At 38.9% G+C, this 18,410-nt stretch overlaps 1 protein-coding gene across 2 annotated transcripts; it reads left to right on the top strand.

Moving 5' to 3' along the window:
- The first annotated feature begins 1,475 nt into the window (after positions 1-1,475).
- On the top strand, positions 1,476-18,102 carry mfsd14ba (major facilitator superfamily domain containing 14Ba). Of its 2 annotated transcripts, XM_067574161.1 has the most exons (13): positions 1,476-1,789; positions 5,965-6,063; positions 7,356-7,418; positions 7,528-7,655; positions 8,007-8,121; positions 8,732-8,950; positions 9,374-9,487; positions 10,397-10,468; positions 11,011-11,123; positions 13,065-13,162; positions 13,552-13,715; positions 14,302-14,581; positions 14,681-18,102. In XM_067574161.1, the coding sequence occupies exons 1-12, from the start codon at positions 1,715-1,717 to the stop codon at positions 14,572-14,574; spliced, it is 1,533 nt and encodes a 510-aa protein (XP_067430262.1). In that variant the 5' UTR covers positions 1,476-1,714; the 3' UTR covers positions 14,575-14,581; positions 14,681-18,102. The 2 variants fall into 2 exon arrangements, with proteins under 2 accessions (XP_067430262.1, XP_067430261.1); XM_067574160.1 differs by having other exon boundaries at positions 14,302-18,102.
- Positions 18,103-18,410: the final 308 nt, after the last annotated feature.

Raw genomic sequence — 18,410 nt, 5'->3', positions numbered from 1 at the left:
ACTGTTTATTTATTAATATTTATTCCCCACTATCGCCTTTGATAACAAAAAAATGACCTCTTGCTTTCCAGTTCATGCTTAATATTCAGACCCCAGCCTCCTCTTTTGATCCCAAAATTATTAAGAAGATGAAGATAATGACATCATCATTTTTATTATCAATGTACTGACAAAGAATAAAAAACTAGAGTCTGAAAGCTGAGCTTTAAATCGTCTCATTCTGGGTCAGATTCTCTGCTGATTGATGATGTAAGCGGGCAGGTCACGTTTCCCACCGTTCATCATGTTTTATTCACACACACACACACACACACACACACACACACACACACACACACACACACACACTACAGCCACCACCACAGACACTGACACGTGATCTATACGACTATTTACCTCCGTCTGCCACTGTCAAATTAACCGGAAGACAGCTTCGATTTAAAAATAAAAGATAAATGTTGACAAATGTATAAACACAATTTTTGAGACTGAGGTTAAAATCTTTGATATGAATCAATCATATGGGGATAACTATAAAAGGAGAATAAAATAAATTCTGTTTGCCAGTGTCTGTGAAGATTCTCAGTCCAGGTCCTGATTATTTAAGGACGGTTGAATCGAGGGAAACTGGACTTGATTGTAGAAACTGGAAAACGTTTCGCCTCTCATCCAAGGGGCTTCTTCAGTTCTAAGTGACTGGAGGGGATTTCCAGGTATTTAACCTTCTGTTTGCCAGTGTTTTGTGACATTGTTTTCTTATCAAGCGCTCATGTTGTTAAGGCGAGATCTTCCTATTTCCTGTCTGGTGCTAGATGTTTTTGGCGAGCTTGATGGTGTTGCGTTATTTTACTTGCATTATTTTCATTTTCAGGGTTTACACATCAAAGGCACCCTGTCCGAGTCTGTTTCTGTACCCTTCTGGCCCGAGTGAACCAGGCCAAGACTCGGTCCAGGTCTTTAAAACCAGTCATGGACCGAACCGGACTGCTCTGACTCAGTCAAGGTGAATTGTTAAGACAGGAAGAAAAGTAAATTGGCTTTCAAAATAAATGTCAACTATGTTGCATAAGCAGTAGAAATGGATAGGGTTATGTATATTACAATCTTTTAAGGGGTATACCTTTTGCTCGGGATAAATTAAGGGCTCTGTAATAAAAAATATATATGTTGGTCATATACTGAATTTATTGTTCAGACAAGATTGGCCTCTTGCTTATAAATTTTGATTTATGAATATGGAATTTAACAATTAATCACGTAAAACAGTTTCTGACATATTCAGTGGATACAAATAGTACATTTCCAAAGAAATGCAAATTGTGGTAAACAAAAACAAACTGAGTTCCCACTGAAGTAGCATTCACAGTGATATCTTTCTAAAGTTGCTGCAAATAACGGTCGGTTGAGTGAAAACAGTGAAGTATCCGGTTCTGAAAAGACGCTTAACCCGACCCGGAAGTCACCTCCTGTTTCTGTCTAACTTGACAGTGAGCAGCACAACACCTCCCGTGCAGCGGACTGACGGACTAACCTGACGGCGCATCCACCGGGAGACACTGTGGATATTACCTCAGCACGGTTTATATCCTGACATTATCCCTTAGCACGGTTTAGCCTCTTCGGGGCTAAATAAGGAGGAATCCTGGAAGCACCCGGAGAACCGCGGATATCTACGCGGCAGGGATGCTTCGTGACCAGCGGCAGGTGTGAGGAGATGGCGGGGGAGCAGCCGGCGGGCACCGGCCGGGTGGTGTTGGTGAAGAAGATCATCATGAAGGACGGGGCAGCGGTGGGTTAATGACCCGCCATTTTACTTATATTTTATTATTAATTTATCAAGCTGATCGATTGTTTATCCTGCTTTAATCCGCGAGATTTTAAATTGTGAATCAAATTGTGTTGACTGTATATTAAACCCAGTGAAACTATGCACTGTACACCTCAAAAGCCCTCATAGACAGCTACAGTTAGCCTTTAATTTCAGTCCAAAATGGTCGGTATGTTTATGACATAACAGGTTGTTAAAGTACGCAGGGGGACGTTTATGTTTTTACAGCAAAATAACCAACAATAGTATCACTGAGGATGGACAACACAGCTCAAATTTTCTCTACGTTTCATAATGGATTGAAATGTTTATGTGAATGCCACCGTACAAAAATAAGAGTTGAAAAAATACATCCGATTTAAAATGAATGAATGACTAAATCGAACATGAGCCCGAACAGAGATCTGGTCCAAAATGGCTGTTATAGTGGGATGAAGAGACTGTGTGTTGTAATGGAGACATGGCAGAGCAGGTTTAATGTGGCAGCATGGATCCATTATCTGTTACATAAGAGCTCTCCACTTGAAATACACTGCAGATTCAACACTGCTGTCTCTACCAGCGTCCATTTTAACATCCTTCATGTAAATAGTCTTTCGTTTACATTATCTGAAGAAGGGAAACAGGAGCTTGCTGTTAAAATTGCCTTTATCTCAAAAGACAGAATTTTGTGTTGTTACAGCATCAAGCAAACATGTCAAACCAGTGTGAGGATTTGCTGCTTTTCTCTGCTTTCTATCACTGTAAACGGAATATCTTTGTGTTTTGGGCTGTTGGTTGGACATAAGACACTTGAAGACATCACCATGAGCTAATGCGAATTATCATGGACTTTTTTAATTTTATTTCTTTTACAATTTTCCCACACTTTATGAATTGAACAATTAATTAATTAATTGAAAAAATAATCAACAGTATGGAGACGCTCGAGGTCTATGAGAAATCAAATAACAAAATATAAATAGTTCAAATAATAAACAAAACTTAAGTAAATTAAAATGGGACCATACCTTTAATTGATTGATTTTAAGCAAAATTCCAAACATTATCTGGCTCCAGCATCTGAAATGTGAAGATTTGCTGCTATTTTTGGTTTCCATGAGGGTACAATGAATATAATTGGGTTTTGGCGTGTTGTTAGTACAAAATTAGCTATCTGAATATGTCAGTTTGCACTCTGGGAAACTGTGATGGACATTTTTCCATCATTTCCTGATATTTTATTGACCATATGATCAACCGATTAAACAAGAAAACAATCTGCAGATTAATCACTATTGGAAATAAATGTTGCAGCCTCTAATAGCAGGGTTTCAGATCCTGACGTGTCTCGTCTTGTGATTGGTTTTGTTAGTAGATTATGGTGTAATTGCCAAGCTCATTAATTTTAATGCATTTTGTGTGTGATGTAGTGCCTCTGCTCTATTTTCCCTGAAGGTTTATATTGTATTTGTTTTATTATTTTGTAAGTACAAGTTTTTAATTAGTTTTTATGATGTTAGTGGAGGTGATCTTTGTTTCAGGCTTTAAAGCACTGAAGAAACTCTGTATACAGTGACCTGGTAACATGCTGCACATTGGTAATGTAAATCTGGTAGGAACTGCACATTGATGTGTTCAGGGAACCTCACGCTATCGGCATCTTGACTGCGTCAACTCAACTGTCCTATTTGACAGATTTGAAGTGTGTCAACTCTCCAGGAAAATAGCAATTTTATCAGCTTCTCTCCCAGGATCAACACATTTGACACAACGCTGTGGCTTCATGGCCAATTAGCACTTCATATTGGTGGGGTAAGATGCTTCATTTGACTTGAAAAGTGTTAAGAATTACTGAGAAATTACTGAGAAACTACAATTAATCTATAAATAGACTGCTATGTAATATACAGGTAGGTATATATGTGTAGACATAAACAGTATGTAATAAAATGGCAATATGAGGTAAACATATTGTTTATTACCATATTATACTTTCAACCAATATTATTTTGGTATTGACCAAAATGTGTCCTTAACACAGAGGACAGAAACTGTCAAGTACCAAAGGTTGGCATCAAATGTCTGGCCAGATTCATGATCTTATTTACTTATTCTTTGCTCTAACACTAAATAAATCATAATTTTGCTGAGTATTAGTTGTATGAAGGGAATGCTATGAGTGCTGCTTTTGTGACCAGTACTGAAACTAATGTATTATAATTAGAGCTTCAACAATTAATCAATCAGCTGCCAACTATTACATTTATCGGCATCTATTTCAATTGTTAGTTGCAGTCCTAATCATAACTGCACTGGTATGGAAATGTTTAAAGATCACCAGATTTTTGCCTGAGTAGCTGTGAGGGCCAATGATGTCATGTCTGTCCAACTATAGCTAGATTTCCATGAAGCTTGCTGTAGATAGTCCTGCTCCCCTGAGGATGAACCTTTTAAATTTTAATGAACCCATGACTTTCCCTCCAGCACCACTCTCATCAGCATGGGGTTTGTTCTGTCCACCACTTTCATATTGTGGCTGTAATCTTTTGTTGGAGTCAAAAAGCCTTTGACTAACAAGTTGTATTTAACGTTAGACTAAAATAATCAGAGGCATTAGGGACATGTCAGTATATATTAAATCATTCACAAGTCAGCAGTGAACAAGTTCTCCAATGGGAACCAAAGTAAGGCTGCAACTAATGGTTATATTTATTATTGATTAAGCTGATGATTATTTTTCAGTTGACTGATTCTTTGTTTAGTCTATAAATTGTAATGAAAATAACATGCTCACAGTGACAATACTAACATGCTAAGTTATGTTTTTACATGTTTGTACAAAATCTTATGGCAGTCCATCCAAATAGCTGTTGAGATAATTCAGTCTGAACCAAACAGACCAACAGTATCATTCATAGAACCACGCTGCATGACTGAATAACGCCCATCACAGTTTCCCAGGGTCCAAGATGACGTCTTCAGATGTCTTGTTGTGTCAGACCAAAGGTCCAAAACCCAAAGATACTCAGTTTACAATGATATAAAACAAAGACAGGCAGAAAATCTTCCCATAGGAGAAGCTGGAACCAGACAATGTTTGACATTTTTGCTTGAAAAATGAGTAAAGCGATTATTTCATAATCTTTCCGTTGTAGCAGTAAACCAAACACATCACTCACTTACTGTTTCTCCTCCCTTTGGATAGGCAAGAAGCTGAGACACATAATTTAGTAAAGTTCCCTCCAAATCTGCTCAGCTCCGTTTCAAGTATCAAAGGAGACCGAATAAAATCAGAAGATAACGGAAATCATCACCCTGTAATTATTATCCTCTACATATAGAGGATAATCTAAAATATATATATCATACAGACTCCCACCCGCTGACATGAAGGTTAATAGTACAGAGTGCAGAGAATTACTCATCATCTAAGAGTGTCAGTAGGTCGATAATCATTTCATGTGCAGTGCTCCAGTTTAATACTTGCTCTATTTTAATTTCAGTCAAAGTACTCGACAGTGTTAGAGAATTAGTTTACTTCCCAGCCCGCTCTTTAACAGACAAGTGCCTTTACACCATAAAATCATTATTTATTAAGTTTATAATTGGTAGGTTTCTTTTGTGTGTGTGTATTATTCTATAGTTCACATCATGCCTTTTTGTTTGTTAATGCTATTAAATCGTGCTAACAAAAATTCTCTTTATCTTTGTCAATATCCATGATTAGTATTGCACTGGACTTGCAAGGACAAAATCAGTGCAGAAGATATCCTGACATTTAGTCCCTAGAATGGGTCAGTCTCCATAAACGCTTGATCCTACAATCCCCACAATGCAATTTGATTCCGTCTTTCATTAGACTCTCGCTGCATGGAAACATCTTTTAAGCTCCGCAACCCCAGTTTGTAACGTAGGTGTTCTGCTATGAATTTGTACTTTCCAATCCCAAGCCAAGAGAACCAATGATGTCCTACCTGTGATGTCATTTTCACAGACTTAAAATATCTCCTTGAAAAGGCCACTGAAGACATCATATATAACTGTTTTCACAGACTGAGCACCACTAAACTTGACAAGTAAACTTGAATTGTAGTCACATTAAAATTGAATAGTGATTGTAAAATATATATGTGTGTGTGTGTTGTGTGTTTCAGCTCCAGCAGGGTATCGGCAGGCCCAGTGTGTATCATGCAGTGGTGGTAATCTTCTTGGAGTTCTTCGCCTGGGGTCTGCTCACCACACCCATGCTCACCGTAAGTAACAGTGTGTGGTGGAGGGAAGATGGTGGTCACATATTTGCATCAACATCGGAGCATCTGATTGGGTTCGCAAAGAGCGGGACCTGCTCCCATTTGGGGAAGGCCGCGCACTAGACGACTAGAAGTTTTCAAGATTCGTCACATCATGTCAGCAGTGTCAGCACCTCACTGCGACGGCATGTCCCGTGTAATTAATGTCCTGTTCACCCGATCAGCGTCGGGAACGCTCTGTCTACTTTTTGCTTAAAAGTAGGTCTTAGTATGAACCTCATTAATTGACTTTGTAAATTCTGACTGACCATTTTCTGTAGCAGTAAGGATGCAAATCTGTCAAGTACTGAAAGCTTAAATTCTTCTTGACCACCTCAGATGGTGAAAATTCAAGTATTATACGCTGTACTTGGTGGTCAGTCAGAATTCACAGGACTGTAGTTACATTTGTAACTTTAGTTTGAAACAAAATCGGAGATCAAAAGTGTGAGATGGACGATAGTAGGGTCGCAGTTACATGCAAGTGAAATACAAGCCGTTACGCTTCAGCTGTAGACAGGAGCACTGATTAAAACTGAGATGGATGTCGGAAAAACATGGCTGAAACGTGTCCAGTGTAGACACTGGCTAAGACAGATTCAATCTTGTGGAACAAGATACATGATGTGAATTTTCTGGAGCAAGATACACAGTTTGAGTGTTGTGGAGATTCAAACCTGACACGCCAGATGGTTTGTTACACAGAACCATCTGAGAAGTCAGCCTTGGAAACTGCTTGGAAAAGGGCAGGCAAAAAATACTTGGGAGGTGATTGGATGAACCATCTGTCAATCACCATATATCACTTTTTCACAGCAAATCCAGCTGTGAGGCAGCTGGATTTGCAAGATCACGCATGAATAGGACACTGATTGGTCCGAACAACTGGAGGTTCGGACACAAGCACATAACTTGAAGCCTTACAGGATTCTTGCGTGATCTTGAAATGTTGCGATCTCGCCAATCCAGCTGCCTCGCAAGGTAGTGGAGCAAGATACATGTTTTAAATCTTGTGGAACAACATACACAGTCTGAATCTTGTTTAGCAAGATATGTGATTTGAATCTTGTGGAGCGAGATAAATAGATTGTATCTTGTGAAGCAAGAAACAAAGTTTTTATCTTTCTCCACAAACCATGAATCTTGGCACTATATTCCTCCATAATGGTGAAAACCAGTGGTTGTTGGCAGTGTTTTGCTGAGACTGTGATGTTGTTTAGGTCTTAGTAATGTTTTTGTTGTATCTCTCCTTTTAGGTTTTACATGAAACATTTCCCCAGCACACTTTCCTGATGAATGGACTCATTCAGGGTGTGAAGGTAAGAACTTCAACACTTCAGAAAAAAAATCACTGTTGCAGACACAAAGATCAGCATAAGCAAGGGTAGTGTTTGTTGTCACTAACCGACTCCATCTCTTCCTGTCAAGGGTCTACTGTCATTCATGTCTGCTCCTCTGATTGGTGCGCTGTCAGACGTGTGGGGCAGGCGGTCCTTCCTATTAGTCACCGTGTTTTTCACCTGCGCCCCAATCCCTCTGATGAGGCTCAGTCCCTGGTAGGACTCATTGTTTTCTTTTGGCACATAATGTTAATGTAATACAAGTCCATCAAGCAAGTTCTACAAAGCTTGACAGAAACAGAATCTGAAGCTTCTGAAGAATTAGATAATAATGTATCAGCCTGTGACCAAATTGTTACCAAGATATGTACTTAGCGAGACATTTTAACAGTTGAAAAATAAACTTGTCAGTGCCGTCTGGTGGACAAACTATGTCATGGTGAAACTGTTACATATCTTTGGTATTTCTGTAGTACAGTTTCTTGTCAGTTCACCGGCTTACATACACACCGATGCAGATATATCTGCGATTATAAGAGTTTTTCCTCACACCTGCTCATCCTCCAGGTGGTACTTCGCCATGATCTCCATGTCTGGAGCTTTCTCTGTCACCTTCTCGGTCATCTTCGCCTACGTTGCCGATGTGACGGATGAAAGAGAGAGGAGTACAGCCTACGGTCTGGTAAGGGCTCATGTTTGATGTGTTGTCCCTGAATTCAAACTACATATATACATCTAAAAATATATATACATATATACAAGAAACAATTAGAATAATAAGATATGTTGTCATATGAATAGGTATACGTTTTTCTGTTAATCGTCTACTGTCTGTAAACTTGTGACAGTGAAGTAATTTAACAAAACTGAACAGAAACAAATTTAGTTTGTGTTTGCAGGCACTGAAAAACACTGAAAGGTTGAACGTTCTTACAGAGGGCGTCTGTAAAGTATCTCAAAGGACTCATGAAGGCAATGACATAAACATAACAATGACCTCATACCATCAGACCGACGGGAGGGTAGACGATGGTGTTGAATAACTGACACTGAATCTGCCATCTCACAGCAGAAACTGACACGCCAGCTTTATCAGAGTACAGACATCCCCCCTGAAAAACAACCTTCATGTTTGTCTTTCTAAAATTAGTACACACAAGTGTTACCTGCTGATGTAAATGGGGGATGACACTAAAGAAGGATCTCCAACATTGACTGATAGGGAAAAATTCTCCACGCTCAGGGTTCTCCATCCTCTAAAACTCATCCCTCCTGTCCTCTAAACCCTCCAGGTGTCGGCTACCTTCGCGGCCAGCCTGGTGACGAGTCCGGCCATCGGGGCGTACCTGTCGGCCTGGTATGGAGACAACCTGGTGGTTCTGGTGGCCACGCTGATCGCCCTAGCCGACATCTGCTTCATCCTGCTTGCCGTGCCCGAGTCTCTGCCGGACAAGATGAGGCTCAACACCTGGGGGGCGCCTATATCCTGGGAGCAGGCAGACCCTTTCGCTGTCAGTAACAAATAATAAACAGCACAGTATTTGATTGGTTGGTTGTATGATAATGAACTCATAGCAGATTGATCTGTTTTGCCTTGTAGTTGCATGAAGTCTTTTCTCAATGATTTGATTCTCTTCTCTGTTTTTGGACACAGTATGTAGAGTGGAGACCTGGGCGAAGGCATCTCAGTGTTCCTCAACACAGTAACATTATTTTGATAATTTAATGATGCATGGGGATTACAGTGTGTATGGAAGCCTGTTATTGCTAGCCTAAGCTAATAATAAAATACTATAAGGACACAGATCAGATGCATTGTAACATGCCCCTTTGAGTCTCAGGTGTTGATTGGAGACTTACTGATCGTCTGACCGTGCCGGTGTTGTATTTCCTGCCTCTCTGTCCCTCTCTCTGTCTGTCTCTCTCTCCTCCAGTCTCTGAGGAAGGTGGGTCAGGACTCGACGGTCTTGCTGATATGTATCACTGTGTTCCTGTCTTACCTGCCGGAGGCCGGACAGTACTCCAGCTTCTTCCTCTACCTGAGACAGGTGAGATAACGCTGCTGCTCCCCGCGGAGCGTCCCTACAAATACTAGCATTTCTATCAATACTAACGTTATTACTGCTAATATTACTACGACTGCTGTTTAAAGCCACTGTGTGTAAAAATGTGTGATCTCACACAGGACATTAAAAAATCGTTGACATTTTCATTAGGGCTGCATCTAAGGATTAGTTTCCTCAGCGATTCATCTTCTGATGATTTTGTCGATTCATTGTTTTATCTGTATATTTGTCAAAAATTGTAAATCCACAGTCTTTTAAAGCCCAATGAGACGTCTTCAAATTACTTGTTTTGTCTGATCAACAGTCCAAAACCCAAAGATAATTAGTTTACTATCATGTATGACAAAGAAAAGCAGCAAATGCCAACAAGTGAGAAGCTGGAACTACAGAAAATCTCTCATGTCTAAGAGATTTCAAACATTTGATTTTGCCGAAGTTTTTAATAATCATTTTATTGCATCATGTGATCTGTTTAAAAACAACCCAACAGCACAAGACTGTAACCAGATCTCTTTTATTGAGTTAAAGCTTGTTGTAAACTCCAAAAATACAAATGTACGCATTTCACAAGACAACAAACCTTTGATGTTTCTACTCCACTCTCTACTCTTAATGGAAATCTAATAGATACACTACTTAGGAATTAGGACACAAAGTCCTCTGAGAGACTTAAAAGTTAATGTTTTGTTTTGATGTTGGACAGAGATACTTAAGATTGTACCCGTTAAACAACATCATGTTGTCTTTGATATGCTTTTAAATATACTGTATATTAAAATGACAAAAGTATGTTTAACGTTATGTTCTTTTAAATTGTGCTCATGAAATGTGTCATTTTATCAATGACACCTGCAGTAATAATCATAATAATATCTCTTTCTGTCCCTCCAGGTGATAAATTTCTCCTCCACAACCATCGCTGTGTTTATTGGAGTGGTGGGCATTCTGTCCATTGTAGCACAGGTAACACACACATACACAAATACACATAAGCACCATTTACACTTGTCATGTCGATTGTTTCATATTCAGACTAAATCAAGATGTGATTTAATACAGTTTAATTTGTTATTAGTCACATATACTGTGTACGTCTCAGTTAGCCAGATCACAAATCTGATCGCATGTGTCTTGGGTTTCCTGCACTACATGCTAGTCTGCACTCCAGCTCACCTGAAGCTGTTCGGTAACTTGTGAGCTTCAGAAGTTTACTTACAATAACAGTTAAGCTAGACAGCATACAGCTATTTAAATTTACACAAACACATGGATGACTTGTCTCCATTAGAGAAGAATATACAGAAAGTATATTAAATCACATCTGGATTTTATCTGGATATGACAAGTGTAAATGTGGCCAGAGACACCAATAATCAAATGTGTTCACACTAGCACAACTGCTACTGTTACTACTTATTATAGAGATACATTGTAATGATTTTTTGTGGGAGTACAAGGTTATAACAATTTTTAAATTCCCTTCTTCTCTTTTGTTGTCTTCTCAGACCCTCTTCCTCACTTTGCTGATGAGGACTCTGGGTAATAAAAACACTGTTCTGTTGGGTTTGGGCTTCCAGATCCTTCAGCTGGCCTGGTATGGCTTCGGATCAGAGCCATGGTGAGATCTGTGTGTGTGTGTGTGTGTGTGTGTGTGTGTGTGTGTTGTCTGTGACAGCAGCAGGGGGCACATCCTACACTCCTGCTACCAACTGCCTACGATCCAATTAGCGGCTTGTTACTGTATACTAGAGTGCGATGCTTTGCACCTATATCTCATCATGCAGCCAAGTAAAATGTGTTGTAGCTTAAAATAGAGGGAATGGTTAGCAATATGGCTCAATTAATATAGCTAACTAATATCATAAACATTGTTGATTCGTCCAGACCAGGTAATGAAACTTTAAAGCTGATGCTGGTGAAGAGCTATAATTCAGGGAAGTTCGTTTGCAATTTTTATTTGATAAGAGACTTCAGTTATTAATTGACCCTTCACCAACCCACACGCCAGTTCACACTAATAACGAGGGCAGATTTACCACTCAAAATTCAAGGTGAAACAACGGGTCAGAAGTAGACAGAAGCAGCTTCTCAATTCAAGCCAGCTATTCTGCCGGCTGAAATTTTGATATTCTTTTGCTGACTTAAAGGGGTGTCTAAAATATGTACTTGATGGGAACAAAAGCTGTGTCCCATACAAAAATTCAGCATCCTTCCCAGTTGATGATCCATGTAGAAGACATGGAAATAAAGGTGCAGCACTGTTCTCCTATCAGTCTAGAGCTGGTTAGTCCTAGTATGATAAGGAAAAATGTAAAATCAGATTATTTTGTTCTAATATAAGCCTGTTTAGCTGCTCAGCATCACACACTTCTTTATATTTTCAAACAGTGTTTTCACTTTTAATGTTACAAGAGAGAAGACTTTTACAATGAGGACTAACTGATGTGTTTGGAAAATGTAATGCTATCTCTGATAAGGTTAGCAGGAGTTGCTGGAGTGTAAACAGCCCTGCGTTAGCTACATTAGGTTAGCCTAAACTCTGATAGCATGTAGGACTAGATACCATACGGTGATGTACTAGTCGTGAACAGGGATTTTTTAACATAACACAACCTGTAACACCATAAATTAATGTAGTTAGTTAATGATATACTGTATGTACTCCTGGTATTGGAACATTTGGTTACTACTGTTAGCTGGACATGCTAACAATTGTAGCTTATGTTAGAGCAGATAATTACTCTATTTCATCCATTCCTCACACTTTTGCTGTTGAATTTTTGGTTTGGAAAGGCTAAAAAAAAAAGACACCATCCTGCAAACTTTTAATACTTACTTACTTTTAAGTATCTCTCTTACTACAGCACCATGTAAACTATTACATGTAGAGAAATCCAGAGCTTGACTGGCCTGCTGTGTCTAGTTATGGTTGCTAAGATATGATTGGACAGTTGCTGTTTAGGGGAGGGGTTTAGCGAATGGTTAATTGATTGGTTATTATTGAGGTCATAGTGGGTGTTGGTGGTATACTGGGTTGCATTATATTGAACGGTGTTCCTAATATTTTGTCCGCTCCATTAACATATATGAGGGGGGCAAAATATTAGGAACACTTTTCAATATAATGCACCCCACTACACCACCACCCACTACAACCTCAATGATAAACATAAAGTAGAATTATCACCTTTCTGACAATGTCAACAAAAACTGAAAATGTATAAGCTTTATAAACGTAGAATTTATGGCAGAGCTGTTGTACTGGATTGTATTAGATTGCACAGGTGGCTCTAATGAAGTGGCCAGTGAGTGTATGTTCCATTAATAAATACTTTAAGTGAATACAACTCTAGTCTACATCACTGGCAGCTGCTCACACCTCTGCATCTCTCTGCAGTAAACACTGTTTCACAGGAAGCTATTATTAAAATGGTCAGACCGATGTCAGATACTCAGCAAACTGAAAAACAGTATGGACGATATCACAAAGAAGTCAGATATACACACTTTTAACTTTGTGTGTGTGTGTGTGTGTGTGTGTGTGTGTGTGTGTTAACAGGATGATGTGGGCAGCCGGTGCTGTAGCAGCAATGTCCTCCATCACCTTCCCAGCAGTCTCTGCTCTGGTGTCACAGTCTGCTGATCCTGATAAACAAGGTGACAAAGAAAATCTCCCCCTCTCCTCTCCTCTTTTGTCCTCTCCTCTCCTCTCCTCTCCTCTCCTCTCCTCTCCTCTCCTCTCCTCTCTTCTCCTCTCCTCTCTTCTCCTCTCTTCTATTCTTCTCACCTCTCCTCTCTCCTCTTCTCTCCCTCAGATCAATAGGTCATTGTGTTATTATTGATTTTTTTTCTGATGGAAGTTTGTTTTACTAAACCAGGCAGTGAAATCAATCCACTGCCAGCTCTGCCAGCTAAATATATGAGCAGATACAGTATTCACTGTGTCAGCAACAACATACAATGAGCCAACCACACTATACTCAACATACTGATGACCCCCCCCCCCCCCACTAGATGAGTTGACCTGAGTGTCTCTTCCTCTGCAGGTGTGGTCCAGGGAATGATAACAGGAATCAGAGGTCTGTGTAACGGTCTGGGTCCAGCTCTGTACGGATTCGTCTTCTTCCTCTTCAACGTCGAGCTCAACACCATGGACCCCATCCAAGGAGACTTCAACATCGACCCCCTGCCTCTGCACAGTCCCACTGAGGTATGATATATGTTCAAATACACCTCATCCCTTTTTAGGAATTTACTACCCAACAAGTGGAGTAGTTGTTGAAAACCTCAATCTCAGATTTTTTATCTTTGACCTGATGATGGCGCTAAATGACAGTCACCAAAGTGATAATTCCTCATCTGTAATATTCAACATGAGAAACATTTACTCAGGAATGAAACAGGATCAGGTGTGAAACTGGATTGACAGCAGGGTTGGAACAAGCCAAAAGAAAATCTGGAAGAAAATTTCAGTTTCTCTCTCTCACTTTCTCTTCATAAACTGAATCTGCAGTTTAGTGCTGAAATGTTGAGTTGATCAATCAGTTAGTTGGTCAGAAAATGTATCTACAACAACTTTGATAACAACAATGTTTTATATCATTGTGAGTTAATATTTGGGTTTACGACTGTTATTTGTTGGCGTCTGGGAATTTGTGATGAGCATTTTTCACAATATTGTTTAATTTTTCTATTTCTATTCTATATATTTCAGTTTCATTTCATTTTTAAATTGTGGACATGTTTTAGTTAGTTGAGCTCCAGATGAATAAAATGATCTCTTTTCTCTCTTTTAGCGAGCTCTCATCCCAGGCCCACCTTTCCTGTTGGGGGCGTGTACCGTGGTCGTCGCCTTCCTCGTCGCTCTCTTCATCCCCGAGAAACCCTCCCCTTCCTCCTCGTCCTCCCACCTGTCCCTCAGCGACAAGCCCCACCCAGACAGCAAAGAGTCGCTGTCCTCGCTGGCTGGCGTTCACATCAACACGCCGCTCCCCGGCAGCGACGAGGAGACGCCCCCCACCGCCAGCGACGAGGACTTTGAGCCGCTGCTGCAGGACAGTATCGTTTGATGGACAGGTGAAAGGACCACAGAGGGTGGGACTAACGTTTATGGTTTGATTGATTGACATTTTGTTACCAGCAAAAAGAACCAGTAACACATTTTCTTTGCCACAGGGCGGGACTTTTGATTGTCAGAAGATTGCGATTGACAGCGAGAAGCTCCAATAGTATTGTTTCTTTGCCTGAGGGCGGGACTAACATTACTTCACTGATGAGGAGCAGTGGCAGTAACATCTTCTGAATGATCAATAAAAATAATTCTTAAACAAGGTGGTGGGAGCAAAGAGCTGCACATAAGATGTCATCATTTGATTGGACAGAAGAGACAAAGAAGATTATTGTAGTGAGAGGACGAGGGCGGAGCCACAGGACACCACGGTTAAAATGGAAACCATCATTTGATTGACAGGTGTTTTTTATGGAAAGAGGCCCGTTTTGGGAGACGCCCACTTAAATGGGAAAGAGAAGTATTTTTGTGGTTTTAATGGAAGGATTATTGATTATCTTTTAAGCTTGAAGTTGTTGATTGTTTTTGTGATAAACAAGAAAAGGTGTTTTTACCTTCAGCTGTATCATTTTGAAGCCGTATTTTAATGCCGTGTTTTATTTTTTATCGGTTATTGTACAAAGGAAACATGTCTGCAACATATTTACAGCAGCCAAAAACATCAGTGTTGTTTTGTACACTTTTTTTGTTGATGAAGAACACATTTTTTGTTACAGTTTTTCTTTTTGGCAGGGTAACGGGATTTCTATTCTTTTTAAGTGTACAGTATCTTTACCTGCCATGAGCTATCGACGCTTACAAGGTATGAATGTGACGAGCTGAGAGATGAGTCAACTACCTAAAATCCAACATGTCAAAATATCACTTTTAATACGTATTTTCATCTCAAAGTAATTTTCTGTCCAAGTTTTCTCTTTAGTTTTAATTTCTTGAAATTTAATCCAGAACATGAGAGAGAGAGAATTGTTTTAGACGATGTTTTGGTTACAGGGCCAAAAATATGTTTATTTTAGATACCTCAGAAAATTATGAGAGACAAAAAAAATCCTGAATGATACAGGATAAATAAAATAACAGAAAACCTCACGGTATTTCACCAGTCAGCGTCCCCGTTTGTCACTCTACCTCAGATCAGTGTGTTTTTGAATCACACTCAACCCAGATTTACTCATCTTCTATCGTGTTTGTTTTATTTTTATATCAAAGTCACTTTATAAGAGTGCTGCTGGATGCTGGCAGTGGGAAAACCTCAGAGCTGTAACTCGGGTGTCCGACAGTGTTCGCACCATATTGTTTATACTTCCAATCAATTTTTTATCTTTAATTTCAGTGAGAAGTGCTACTGCAGTCCACACTGTCTATGGTACAATTGGGAAATTTGGAAGTCAGGTACTAGAAAACCTTTTTTTTTTCTCACAATAGATTCTTCAATTAGGTGCAAATCCAACCATAACTGACACTGTAACTTATTGTTTCCTATTGTATCTCTGAATTACATTCCTTTAATGTTACCAACTTGTTGTTTATATCTATTTCATGCATTTTTGAATATTTAATGATGATATTTTAGCAGCAGGTCACCAATTGATTGTCAGAATGACATCAAATTTGGTGTCACCATTGTGTATATGCTCCAGGTTATTCATACCAAATTTGGTGGCATTATGACACAACTGTGCTCTTAGATCACCAGTACATCTTTCAAATGTCACCAAATGTGGTTTGCACACCCAGTACATGCACCAGTGTTGTAATACCAATGAAAAACACATTTGATAAAGTGAATATGTAACATTACTCTGCTTTCCATGGCGCAGAAATGCCACTAATTGGCAGCATGACACCATGGACTTGTAAATGACATGGCTCCTCTGGTCGTTGGGCCTTCGATGTGCTTGGACCCCATTGTACCTTCTTGTAAGTCAAGTTTTTACTTGACGTGAGAGATCAGTTTGAAAATTGCGTGCAGAGTGTGTCTCATAACCCACAGTCCTTCACTGTGTCGTTTCACAAACATATATTGCAGATTTGAGGGTTTTTTTACCTGACACCAGTGATATTCCTGTGAATTAACTTATACTTGAAGCAGACAGACAGATATTTTATGAAAGCTTTAGAGATTTAGGAACAAATGCTGAAGAGTTTTAACATTATATAAGTGGCACAGAGTGTACATAGTTATTTGCTTCATGACCTTAAAATGTAAATGTAGATGTGAATGACATTATAGTTATATAATGTAAGTGAAGTGTGAGATTGACCTGGTTATTGTGGTTGATGTGTAGCTCTATGGCACTAACAGTCTGGGTTGTGGGTTCAGTTCCCCTCTTGCAGCTGAGTGCTTATATAATCCACCCACAGGCTTCATTACAGCCTCAGTATGAACAAAAATCATCCTGTTGATGAATCTATTCTTAGAGCCTTACCAGTAGTGGGGTTAGAAACGTAAAGTTTGTGCTGAGCACGGCAATAGCGAAAAGGTCATGAGGTCTTTACAATCTAAATGCTTCATCCATGAAAATTTCATTACATTCTTATGGAAAATACTCATCATTTGTAACTTTGAATTGTAATAAACTGTCCTCAATTCAACCTGAAGTACAGAGGACATGACCTCAGTGTCTTCAGTGTCAGCTGCAGCCCTGATTTCCACCACATGTGACTCTTTTTGTAAGAATAATCCAAAAGATAAATGGATGCAAAATGAAAATATCTTTTGTTTTAATTACTGTGCATTCAAATTCATTAACTGATTCATGTAATCATTCTGCTTTTGATGTTTGTTCAGATTAGACTGTGAAACAAATGATTTCCACCATCTGTTACTTTCTCCTGAGTATGTTTACATGCACACTAGTATCCTGGTAATCAGTCTAAGTTTTATCGTCTTTGGTTATATTTGAAATTTGATGTTTACATGGAATAATTGGTAAACTGTTCATTCATATCCATGCATATCTTCTACTTTTTGTAAAAATTTGAAAGGTGCTGGATCAGAGTGTGTTTAGTTTTATGTATTTATGCAGGAATTCTCCTGCAACTGATCAGCATTTCAATTATTTATCTCATCTAATCCAAACTAATATTTCAGTTCTTTCATCAGTGAAAGAGTATGTTTCCATTCATCACTATAATGACAAACATGTCTGATCACTGCCATCCATCTTTTGAGATTTTTGGCTCACGAATATCCCAGTTTCTTTTTAAATAACCAAAATCACATAATTCAGGCTTCTGAAAACCAGGATAAGTGATAATCCAGGTTTACTGTGAGTTGTTTTAAGTAGGATATTAGTGTGCATGTATACACTCAGTGTGATTTGACTGGCGTTGACACCTGCTCAGTTAGTTCAGCAGCAGAGTAACTGACTCAACAGTGTAAATATTGTACATGGATTGGATGTCTGTATATGTGAAGAAATGAAATGTACATGGGATTCACTGTAAATAACACTTTGTCTGTCTGTTTTGTCTGGAAATGTACAAGCCAGTTGTTTGTTATTGGAAATTAAAACAGAACAACACTTGGCATCTGCATCAGGTGTTTGTTTTTCCACAGTGGTATGTCGATTTTTTTGGATGTGTATGTCTTTTGTACAGAGATTTTTTAATGGTGTACATTTGACTTATAATTGTAATTAACTATTGACTACTATTAACTATTATTTGTTTTTTATTATTTAATCTAATTAATAAAATATTCTATTATTCTAATGAATTAATTATACTTTTTTATTTATTAGTAAATAATAAAGTTTATTTATGACCTTCCTAACAGCAGTTGACAAAACAATCTTAACACAAGGTCCATTAGAAAGTGTTCTGGAGCTGTCAGTT

Source organism: Thunnus thynnus, chromosome 19 (assembly GCF_963924715.1).
Source record: "Thunnus thynnus chromosome 19, fThuThy2.1, whole genome shotgun sequence".
Lineage (NCBI taxonomy): Eukaryota > Metazoa > Chordata > Actinopteri > Scombriformes > Scombridae > Thunnus > Thunnus thynnus.
The sequence above is the reverse complement of the archived record's forward strand: the minus strand, read 5'-3'. Positions and strand labels throughout refer to the sequence as shown.

What these genes read in the sequence shown, in the direction of transcription:
- mfsd14ba (XM_067574161.1), top strand. Translation starts at nt 1,715, where the DNA reads ATGGCGGGGGAGCAGCCGGCGGGCACCGGCCGGGTGGTGTTGGTGAAG. An exon ending in TTCTGTCCATTGTAGCACAG is followed by an intron (nt 10,469 to 11,010) that starts GTAACACACACA and finishes TTGTCTTCTCAG; the next exon opens with ACCCTCTTCCTCACTTTGCT. An exon ending in GGCTTCGGATCAGAGCCATG is followed by an intron (nt 11,124 to 13,064) that starts GTGAGATCTGTG and finishes GTGTGTTAACAG; the next exon opens with GATGATGTGGGCAGCCGGTG.